Raw genomic sequence first — 12,416 nt, 5'->3', positions numbered from 1 at the left:
AATCCTGACAGATCTTGCCGGCCGGCAACATGTCTCTGCCGGGGCGGGATGCTGCAGGTGCTTAATGAACTCAAAAACTTCCCTCATCTATCTATCTATCTATCTATCTATCTATCTATCTATCTATCTATCGCAAGCATAGCCAATGACTTTGTTTTTGTAGAGATGCAGTAGGGAGCAGGTAATATAGATATAACAATAAAAACGTTTTTTGCTTTAGGTTTAATTTCTATTCCAATTGCTGATTTGAAGACGAAAATTGGAAAAGCACGTGGATTCCCATGTTTTTCTGTTCACACGAAAAATGTAATTACAAAATAGTGCACTATATATTTGATTAGCCTGTTATCAAACAAGTTGAAGACAGCTTCGGACCATAAATGGTCAAGTTCAACACTGTGATTTGGCGTTTGGTCCGCCATGTCCTTCCCTCTCCTACCAGTGAGGAGAGGGAAGGACGTGGCGGGAATGTCTCTGTGCCCAGAAATGAAACTTAAAGTGTCTGTTGACGTCAGAACACGGAAACGAGAGTTCACAAGCTGAAGAGCAGCCCGGTCAAATACCCGAGAGAAAGATAAACACATCATCTCTGCATAGGGAGGATAAACAGACGCATCACTGCAGAGACTCTGATCAGCCCGGCGAGGATGAAGATGATGGGGAAACTGCTTTTTGTTCCCGTCGCATTGGTTGTCATAGGGTTTGGGTTTTTTTTTAATACCGATCGTTTAATTACGACTATATCTGCAAGAACTTCGACTGCTACTCAAAGACCACCAACATGGCCAACTACATCAGGTACACACACACACACACACACACACACACACACACACACACACACACACACACACACACACACACACTATAAATACTTTTAAGGGAGATTAAGATATTCTTATATATTGCAATTGACTTGCTGGTTAAATGCAGGTTATACACTTTATCCATTTAGCAGACTCTGGACAGCAAAATGGATGATACAACTCCCCCATCAGTGTTGGTCACTCGTTTACATGTAAGAGCTGTCTAACTGAGACATTAATGCACTTTAACAAACTGCGCTGCTAACTGCTCGTTCTTTTTTTGTTTTATTTTCTCTTGGGGTTTATATGTTTTCATTATTTTTTAAAAAAGGGAATTGTTTTGAAGCACTTAAAACCATAAAGTACAATTTAGCAAATTTAGACATATTAGAAACTGTCTCTCTTTGGACGCAGCCAAGATATTTCCTCATGCTGTAGTTTTTTCCTGTATGTCTTATTGCATCACATGTTGGGGGCAGGCTGGAAAACAGCCATAAAATCTCTTGAGTCCTTATACAAACAAACTCTAAAAACTCTTGACAAAAAGCCAATGCATTTCCATCACTGTAGAGTACTGGAGAATTTTAGATTATTCTCAAATTTGTGCCTAGTTTATAAAATTTTAAATGGTTTGGTCCCTCCTCCACTATGTGACTTTGTGTACACTCGCTCAATAAGTTTTATTAGATCCTCCAGAATATCTTCTATACATGATTGTACCATACCATTTCGTCACACTGCATTTGGACCATCAGCTTTTTCTGTGAAAGCCACAACTCAGAGGAATGTCCAGATATGAAGAACTGCAGTTCAATCAGTGCATTCAGAACCAGGTTGAAGAATCTGCTGAAGGACGCTCAGCTCTGTGGTCACTGAGTCTGGATTTGATCTCATGATCTTCTCAAATGATCTTGCTTTTGGTTTGACATACTTGCATTGTTGATTTCTGGTCGACGTGTGGGTGTACATGATGTGCTGTTGTGTGTGGCTTTGTATTTTGTGTAGTGTGTCCTGTGTGTGTTTTTTGCTTTGTATTGTTTGTTATTGTGCTGTTAGATGTTGTAATTGTAAGGGACTACAGATGAAAACTAGCTAAATCTGGTACAGTGCATCATTTATGTTAAAAACTGTACACTGTCCCGATAAATAAATACAATAAGATATGCAGTATATCTTTATCCTTTCTGTTGTTGTTGCACTGCTGTGGGCTGGAAGGAACAGTATTTGGTTTTTTTTCGTGTATGCAAATACACAAGAAAATGCAAATAAACTAAATCTTGAATCTTGAATCTTTTATTCAGAGGAGCCAACGGTAGAATATGTAAATATTCCTCCAGCAGGTAGATAACAAGTGTGTACATATGATAGCAAAACAGGATACAAATGCTGGTTCAGGTAGGATTAGTCAGTGCAGTCGGGCTAAAGTTCACAGTTTTCGTTCCGTTTCTTCTGTGGTTTTGGTAAGACTGAAGCTTGCAGACAGACTGCAGACTGACTCTAAGCAACTTTTGGTTTTGAGTTTGTTAGTGCAATAAGGAAACGACTGGTTTAGTCACCCATGCACAGTGACAAATAGCACAACAGACAACATATGACAGACTTAACGCCACAACAGTTGTAACACTAACATACAAACTAAAACATGTTCACATTAGTGTAGCTCAGGATCCCAACTAGCCACTGAATAAAAAAAAACATGTAATTTAATACAATCAATCAATTAACAAGTAAGTGATGCACCTTAAAATGGGACCAATGATATATGGCAGGTGATTTTCTATATTTTTCTTATTGACAACAAATCTCATGTGCAGAACCAAACCAACAATGAACTGATCTACTAACAAGTATTGTGTGTGTATCCAAAGTCTGATATATCTTATTCCTCTGTGTCGTAGAGCTCCATTGTTGTCCAAGAACTGTTAAAAACACATCAATGAGCCACACTGCTGCACTGGGTGACATGTTCCTTCACCCCTAAGACTACGGTACAATGTAGTACAATGTAATCGCTGTTATTAGTCTTTGGAGCCTTTGTTTTTAGACTCTTTGTGGTGAAGGAACATGTCACCCAGTGCAGCGGTGTGGCTCATTGATGTGTTTTGTTTTTTGGAGCTCTACGGCACAGAGGAGTAAGATATATCAGAATTGGATACAAACACAATACCTGTACTTGTTGTTTTGGTTCTACATGAGATTTGGTGACAATAAGAAAAATATGGAAAATCACCAACCATATCCTTTCATAATTAAGAATTATGGAGCGTCCTGGTGGTCTAGGGTTTAAAGCACTGACCATGAACCCCAACATCCCCAGTTTGAGTCCAACTGTGGATCTTTGTTTCATGTTGTTGTCGAAAGGTGCTACTGTGAAGTCTGTCAGAAAGGCACAACATGCCGAGAAATACTAATTATAAAAATCATATATATGTAGTTTGTTCACCCTGGAAAAGTGAAATTAGTATTCAGACCAAAACAACGCCTGATTTTTGAAGGTTCTACTGTTGATGGACATTATTGTCCAACAATGCAAAGCATAAAGGAAACAGAGGAGCTACTCACAGCGGCAACAAAATGACATCTAACTGTGGATATTGGTGAGACAGCTCAAAAATAAAAAAAAACCTGACACACAACAAAACTAAACATTTGGAAAACCATTCAGCTTTAACTTTGTGAAGTTTGTTTGGCAGCATTCTGAAGTCACAGTTTGAAGCCTTTTCAGTAAGAGCAAAAAGATTTCTTATATAATGACAGCTAGTGAATACTGCGTACTGTTAGCATGTAATGTGGAACTGGGACATAGCTTGCGACAAATCTCAAAGACCCATTTCCTCTCTCTCTCTCTCCCACACACACACACACACACACACACTGAAAACAGGGAACCAAGATTGTGTAAATGTTGTGTAAGTTTGTTTACTGTGTAATGAAATATGTCTCTGACTTTATCAGTGATTCAGTGTACTTTGGTGAGATTTATTGACATTAACTTCAGGATATATTTTTAAAACTTAATAATTAATTATGATGATAACTTGTGTTCAAACTCATGATAAAACTTCTCAAAGGATAAATCGGGTTATATTCTATAATCCTCTTATTGTCAACAAATCCCACAAAAAGACCAAAACCAACAATGAATTAATTCTACAAACAAACATTGTGTGTGTATCCAAAGCCTGATATCTCTTGTTGAAACAGGTTTCTCCGCACATCTTCCAGCAAAATGCAGCTGAATCACGTGCTTCTCAGTTCGAGGATGGCAGACTTCCTGAGAATAAAAGGCACTGGAGCACAGTGATTAATTCACAGCTTTTAACTGTGCAAACAGATTAAGGTTTCAACACCACTGTGATTAAGACACAGTAGTGTTGAACAATTAAAGGCTGTGAATTAATCGATGTGCTTCAGTCCCTTTTGTTCTCTGGGAGTCTGATATATCTTATTCCTTTCTGCTGTAAAGCCACACTGCTGCACTGGGTGACATGTTGCTTCACTACCATGAATACACACACTTATTTTGACTCAATCCCACACACACCGTCCTGCTGTCGGAAGTACTCATCCGCTGCAGAAAGTAGTTCCCAACAAATGTATTATTTTACCCTGTTTGAGGAACAATTCCTAAAAACTACAGGGACCAGCTGTTTTAGGAATCTAAAAAGGATTGTTAAACCTGCATTAACTGTTTTTTTTGGCCACTTGGGGGCAGCAGAAAACAAAGGTGTGAACACACAACATTATTATTAATTTTGAGTCGTGTTTCTGTCCTTCTGCTGAATGTAATTCCAATATTGTCTCCTTTTTAGCTCTGTTTGCCCTATTGCTGAGCAGGTAGTGTACAGTGGGTTTTTAGAGCTGAAAACAGCTGCCTGCTGTGGCTGAAAACGATGCTATGAGAGCACCGAGAGTGAACCAAAACAGTAAAGTTGCAGCTAAACAATGAGCTGAAACTCACTATAAAGCTCCGTAAAGCCGAAGGGAGCTGCAGATAATTCTTTGTAGGATCATCACTACGAGCGGCACCCCTCACATTACACACTGTCACATTGTTATTGTAAAAAATATTGATTATAGCGGCTTGAAAGATGTACATCCTCAGTTTGGACCAGTGGTCTTGGGGCTGAGTGCCACAGATGGGGCAGGGAAGTCAGAGAGTATTGAGTGATGGACTAATAGATTGTTGTTTTTTTGTCTTTTTAGGGGATTTGTTGACAATAACAACAAATCTAGAATAACACCAGACATATCCATTAATATTGATAAAATACAATCAACTCTAATTAACACAGTATACTGTATTGTAGTGGTTCCCAACCTGGGGGTCGGGGTGCCCACAAGGGGTCGCTGGATTAATCTAAGGGGTCGCAAGATGACAGGACAGGACAGCTTTCCTATAATTTTTGCTTTATTTATTCTGAATTAGTGTATTTGATCTCCCAAAGCCTCTAAAAGTTATTAAAATAAAAGAAAATAAGTCCTCTTTCATTAGAATCCAAAGTGTGATGAGGGATCCCAGGTAGACTTTGTTTTATTTTATGAGGTCACAAGCCAAAAAGGTTGGGAACCACTGCTGTACTGTATAGTATAAATGTGAGAGTCACACAATGAAACACATGATGGAAGCAGAAAACATGCCATATAAAGCATGAGTAGAAAGAATTGACTTTATATCGTGCTGACAACTTGTTTGTGTGGTAACTCTTCTTCTTTTCTTTCTCCAGCTCCCCCTCAATCAAATTTAAACTGGAAGATGGTCACGTTGTCACGTTATGGAGGAATATCTTTCTATCCCCCCTATTTCGCTAATTCCACTTCTCCCACTCCTACCTACCAAACCCGTCCCTACCCCACCCGTCCCTACCCCACCCGACGCTACCCCACCCGTCCCTACCCCACCCGACGCTACCCCACCCGACGCTACTCCACTTGGCCCTACCCCACCCGTCCCTACCCCACTTGGCCTGACCCCACTTGGCCCTACCCTACTTGGCCCTACCCCACTTGGCCCTACCCCACTTGGCCTTACCCCACTGAACCGCACCCCACCCATGAATACCCCACTCATCCCTACCCCACCCATGATTACCCCACTCGCCCCTACCCTACTCATCCCTACCCCACCCATGACTATCCCACACGTCGCTACACCACTCGTCCCTACCCCACACGTCCCTACCCCACACGTCCCTACACCACTCGTCCCTACCCCACACGTAGCTACACCACTCGTCCCTACCCCACACGTCGCTACACCACTCGTCCCTACCCCACACGTCCCTACCCCGCCACCACCTACCCTAGCTGGACCACGGCGCCTCCCACTACTGGTGAGTATATTCACTAACAACCAAACAGAAACACTGAGTCAGCATCTGAAATCCAAAATATTATTTTGATCTACAGATTTGCTCCCATTATTTCTCTGATATTTCTAAAGTTAAGAGGTGATGCTATCAGATGATACAATAATTTGATTCTTGAGAGGGAAAGAAGCAGAACAAGAACCGAATCCAGCACATTTGTGTTTGTTTGTGAAACCTTCTCTGTCAAAGAGCTGCATTAAAGACTTACAGTATGTGTTAAAGCATAATTTAACACTTAAAGGAAAGGTTCACAATTTTTCAAGTGTGTCTTTTCAAGTGGATATCTGCCACATTTACAGTCTTTTTAGCATCAAATTCCCTCTTTTTGTTTCCTCAGACAGTGTTTCTTTGTTGAGCTGTGGTGGAAGTATAGTAACAAAAAGAGGAACTTTGGCACTAAAGAGACTGTAACGTTGAAAGACATCTACTTTATTTGACTCATTTGGACGACTGAAGCTTCATATTAGCTTCAGATAAAATTTTAAATACATTTTTGCACAGGAGGACTGTGGATTTTGTCCCCCATCACTTACATTGTAAGTGCATTATGAAGGGATTTTCTAATGGTCAGTTGATTACAGCAAGCAAAAGAAAAACCTATTCAGTGTTAATTTGGGCATCTGACTGTTGTTTTAAGACAGACTTGAAAAATTGTGAACCCATCCTTTAATGCACTTTTTTGAGAAGTCCATTAATTCTGTTCTACAGACCATAGAAACAGTATATACACATAAATGAGAAATGCCAAAAACAAGACACAAGGAATAATTTCATAGATGAAGAGTTATTTCACAACACTCTACTGTCACCAACACATTGAATGTAATGTACCGTTACCACTATAAGCATAGTGGCTTTACAGTAGGACCTTTGTAGCTTCCATCTGTTATTATTATTATATTATCATTGCATTTATTGACAGCAGCCTGTATACAGACACATGCACACATAGGAGACAACCAGAGTCCAAGCACCTACATGATGATCTACATGATGCTGCTTTCACGTTGGCGATACTTATTAGGGTTAAATTTATATTGACCATGTCTCTCAGAAACAAACATGCAGCCCACAACTCACTTTCATTTCCCTGCTTCTTTTGGTTTTGTTTTTACAATTTGAGAACAATGTGTAGTTGTTACACTGGAACTACTTGTTCCAACTGATGATATACAGTAACTTATTGTAGGCTTAATTATTTAAACAGAGTGGGGAATGTCAGTATGCAATATAGGGCTGCAAACTAATGATTATTTTCATTATTGATTAATCTGCCAATTATTTTCCTGATTAATCGATTAGTTGTTTTGTCCATAAAACGTCAGAAAATGGTAAAAATAAATGTCCATCACAGTTTCCCAGAGCCCAAGATGATGTCCTGAAATGTCTTGTTTTGTCCCCGACCAACAATCAACAACACAAAAAAGTCAACGCTGACTTAAAGCGTGAAAGAAAATGTGAACCTTCATCTGAGGTGGATTATAACTGCACAGGCACATTTCTATTGTGTGTATTAGGCTCTTCTCTTTTAAATGAATGTACTACAACAACCAAAAGCTGTTAATGTGTTTGTTGTTTACTTACACTTACTTATTAACACTCTCCATGACCCCTGCAGGTGTGTCCGTGTGTCTGCGTTATCTCATTGACTTTGAAACATCAAGCAGAATCTTCACACTGAGTCCAGCCAGCAGAAACCCAATGTTTCTGGGAGTCAGAGGCTCTGATACGTATTCACTGTACATGCCCAGTTCCGGTTACTACTACTGGTACTTCAAACCCAACATAAAGTTCCAGTCACTCATTGAACCGGAAATCTGGACCAGAGTCTGCCTCACTGTGGACACCAACAGTGTGGTCCAGGTGTTTAGTGGCTCAAACATGAGCATCAGGAAGATCCTGCCTTTTCAGGTGAGGAAAGAGTAGTGCAAGCTGAAGCACATCTAATTTGTTTAAAATTTTTGTTGCTACAGCCTGATTATGAAACTGTCTTTTCATCTTTTTTTTGAGTCTGCAAAAAAGAAGAAAAAAAAAAACCTATAAAAATGCTATTTCTCAATCGCACAGTTGGAAACAATGCCAGTGTTAAATTCTGAATATACATTTTTATATTTGAATACAATGTTTCTTACATTAGTCCTCACAATGTATTTTTTAAACATGTGAATTCCTCTCAAATCATGTTGACTCTCTCTCATTTTAAACAGTTTTTGGGTACTTTCATGTAATAATTGAATTTTAACTCTATACATGATTTGAACCATTTTAAAGTTTGCTAAATCTCCAAATTTTAGAGTGTTTAATTTAATAAACAGTGCATTTGTTGGTTCTTGAATCTGCATAAACAGTGTTAAAAACAGTGTATGATTCTGCTTTATAAATATTAATTATTGTGGAACTGTGCATTCAAGCCTAATTTCTGCTCCCATACGTATCAGTCCCTCTGTCTGCTCCTCCTGTCTTGTATCACATTTTCAAGGTTCTCCTCACTTTAAATGTTCCCTCAATAGAGCAGCCATCTTTAAAAGATATAACTGTTGACTTTCTATATTTTTCTTATTGTCAACAAATCTCATGTGCAGAGCCAAACCAACAATGCACTGATTTACTTAGAAGTATTGTGTGTGTATCCAAAGCCTGATATATCTTATTCTTCACTCTTTGTGTCCATGTATGTTGGTGTGTGTGTGTGTGTGTTCAGAATGTGTGGTCAGGTGAGCCTATGATTGAATTTTCAGGTATTGACGGTCAGGTGACAGATGTCCAGATATGGGATTATGCTCTCAGCCACAAAGAAATCTTCAACTACATGACCCGTGGTGTCTACAGGTATGACCCTCTGTGTGTGTGTGTGTGAGAGAGAGAGAGATCAGTTGTTTTATAACTTTATAGTCAGGTTACACCAGTAAGGATCAAGTCTGTTCAAATTGAGGTTTATTGGTTATGTTGCACAAATCGTCAAACGAGGTTTACATTTAAACCAAAGTCAAGACTGGACTTATAATAAGTTTATATTATATCTAAAGGTGCTATCACTCCAATATGGTGATTATACATTATATATGTAGTTATATATGTAGTTACATAGGTGAAGTAGTGAACACAAAATAAATAAGATAACACTACTACATATTTAATTTATTCTGTATTCACTACTTCACCTTTATAAATACATACCGTATATAATTATAGCTACATCTACCAGAACAGAACTATTACTTCTGCACATAGTTTGCTTCTTTTTTTTTTTTACAATGCACAAGTCAGGTCATGTATATAGCCTAAGTATTGTAATGTTTATAATGTATATAGACTGAATGTCATTTACTTGACTTCTTATTTTGTTGTATTTATTACTCTCAGTTCTTATCCGTTTCCTGCACTGCTGTAACATGCAAATTTTCCCTCTCGGGATCAATAAAGTCTTATCTATATGGCTCTTATCTTATATGGCAGCTGAAAAAACATTGACAAACTCAGAATTTGGTTTTGACTTACAAATTTCAGGTTCATCTCAGATACTAGACCTGAGACTGTATACCTACCTAACACTACTTCAATTCATACTAACAGTATCCAGGTCTTCAGAGTACAAACTGTAGAAGTAACAGTACAAGCAAACATTAGCTCATCTCAACATTTCATCTACGTTACGTTTCATTCTTGTATGAAGTCACGAAATCTTGGCTAGCTAGCTAATGCAGCTAAGATTATCTCTGAAATATTTCTGAGTCTGAAGCTTTCAACTTTCAAATGACCCCGAAGTTCACATAGAGAAATCAAACCAAGAACAGATTGCACTATCACTGTGGATAGTTGAGGGGTCTGGGAGATACTTCCTATTTTAAAGTCTTTTTTGTCCACTACATCAACATATCTGCTCTCTAAATCACTTTTCCTGTGTTCTCAAATCAGAAACCAAAAGAACTTTATATTTTAAATTCTTTCTTTTCATGATGGTGCCCCCTAATTTTACATTATTTCAATTAAATACTGTTCTGCCATCTGCTTATGTACCTGGAGTCCTTATTTCAAATGAAGTCTTCAGTCAGAGGCAGAGCAGACGGTCACACTGAGCCTGATTGCATCCTGCTACACATCGCAGTAGCCACAGACTCTGAACAACAACTCACATTAGCTTTTCTGCTAAAGTCTACTTCTTATCTAACTAACAAACATGAACACACGTCTTGTCCTGCACCTTAGCTTGTTGCAGCACATTAAACACCATGTGAACATATCTGCAAATGTCACTTTGTCCAAATCTATGACTTATAGCTACAGCAGTTTGTATACTTTGTTCTGTATGGTGTAACATCGGTGGCAGCTGCTGTCAATCAAACACAGACACCAACACACTCCTCCAGCCAGCTGAGACAAAAAGGAGCATTTTTGATATTATAAAGACCTTTTTTAAAGACCTCTTCAATTTCAGACTATATTTTATTGAGTCCCTGAGTAGTTGAATTGTTGAATTTGTTAAATGATGTTAAAACATATAGTTTATGTTTCACAAAGTAAGGTATCAATATCGTTACCCAGCCCAGGCCTTTATAAATATATTTTATGTTGCATCATGAAACAAAATCCTTTCATTTCTTTAACCTTAAAATTCCATTAATTTACCCATTAATAAAGATGGAATTAAGGTATTCATTAATGGGTATTAAAGGGATAATTAATGGATAAATTAATGGATTGAAATTTTTTTAAAGAGTAAAAACCCTTAACATGGTGCAAAAACCATGAAACACACCACACCTTAACTTATTCCTTAAAATGCCTTAATTGACAATATAAACCAAAGTGACATTTTACAGCTAAATATCCTTTATCAAAAAAGGATTGCAAACTTTTTGGACTTGGTTTAAATTCATCATTTCAATATATAAAGTATGTGTTTGTGTTTTCAGGCCGTACCAAGGCTCTGTCCTCACCTGGTCCGACGTCAGCTACACTGTGAGTGGAAAAACGCTATTTGAGGACAGCTATGAGTTGCTGGGAGGAAAGGTCAGCAGCAGAAAAAGAGGGCATCAACCAAAGGCGGAGAGGAAGACCTGGAAGGTTTTCAATAAAAGTGGAAGGAAAGAGGAAAGGCTTTAATCATACATACATGTGTATGTATGCATGTGTCCTGTTTCTTCCTGATTGATATTCAAAAATGCATTAATTGAGATTTAATCAACAATCAGTAGTTAATCATAAATGTATTATAAATGTTACTGATTTGATGGATGGATGTGATTATATTTACAATCCTAACAGTGTCAGTATTAAAAATATTTTAATTTTTACGAACATCTTTATAACGACTTTTTTTTAAAAGTCTTTGTTTCCTAATTTTGTAATTATTAAAAAAGCAATAAAGAGATGGCTGACAGAATATTGTTATTTATTGTCACTTTTATATAACATGCAACTGGGAGGTCAGACCCCATTGTGCCTTAAAGGAATAGTTCAACAATTTGGGAAATATGCTACAGTAAATATGCAAGACCTGTTTAGCCTAGCTTAGCATAAAGACTGGAAGTAGGGGGAAACAGCTAGCCTGGGTCTGTCCAAAGTTCAAAACCACCTACCAGCACCTCCTAAGTTCACTAATAAACATTTACAAATATCACAGTAAACGGTATTGTCACGATAATCAACAACGTTTCCTGGAATCCTTCTATTAGTGCTAAAATATAGTTAAATTACTTCACAGCATGATCACCTTGGATTTTATTCACTGAGCAGCAGTCTGTATGTTGCAGCTTTATTTGACTGTATAAGACGTAACATCAAAAAAAGTTTAAACTTTGAACAAAAGCAGGCTGTTCAGTGACTAACAATCACTTTAAATGCAGCTCAGCGTCTCTGAGAACTTTGTAGTAAGTGTTACCTGCTGGCTGTTAACATTTTTAAAAGGCAGAGAAATTTAACATAACAGTTATACTGGACTCTTACAGTTTGCTTGTGGCTAAACAAAATCAAACTGCTGATGAAGGCAGGAGCTGCTGTGTGTTCATGGTGTCCTCTGAAAACAACGCTAATGACGGTAACGGAAATGGTTGGCGGTATTGATACCGTCAGCATGTTTCACCATGGTATGTTGTAAAAACAGTACTGTATCTTGTTTAATCCATAAACAAACAGAAATGTAAAAATTATAAATCATGGTTTTCGGGAAGTTATGAGCTGGAACCATTTCTTGACCATCAACTGTTTATCTCTCCTGCTATAGCATTGATTAGCATATTAT

At 38.0% G+C, this 12,416-nt stretch overlaps 1 protein-coding gene across 1 annotated transcript; it reads left to right on the top strand.

Moving 5' to 3' along the window:
• Positions 1-417: 417 nt before the first annotated feature.
• On the top strand, positions 418-11,558 carry LOC137181032 (adhesive plaque matrix protein-like). The gene is made up of 5 exons (XM_067586369.1): positions 418-798; positions 5,534-6,139; positions 7,794-8,086; positions 8,877-9,004; positions 11,089-11,558. Exons 1-5 carry the CDS (start codon positions 648-650, stop codon positions 11,276-11,278), a joined length of 1,368 nt encoding a protein of 455 aa, XP_067442470.1. The 5' UTR covers positions 418-647; the 3' UTR covers positions 11,279-11,558.
• The last annotated feature ends 858 nt before the right edge of the window (positions 11,559-12,416 follow it).

The sequence above is a fragment of the Thunnus thynnus genome, chromosome 4 (genome assembly GCF_963924715.1).
Source record: "Thunnus thynnus chromosome 4, fThuThy2.1, whole genome shotgun sequence".
NCBI classification, from domain to species: Eukaryota; Metazoa; Chordata; class Actinopteri; order Scombriformes; family Scombridae; genus Thunnus; species Thunnus thynnus.
This window is presented reverse-complemented; position numbering and strand designations above follow the sequence as displayed.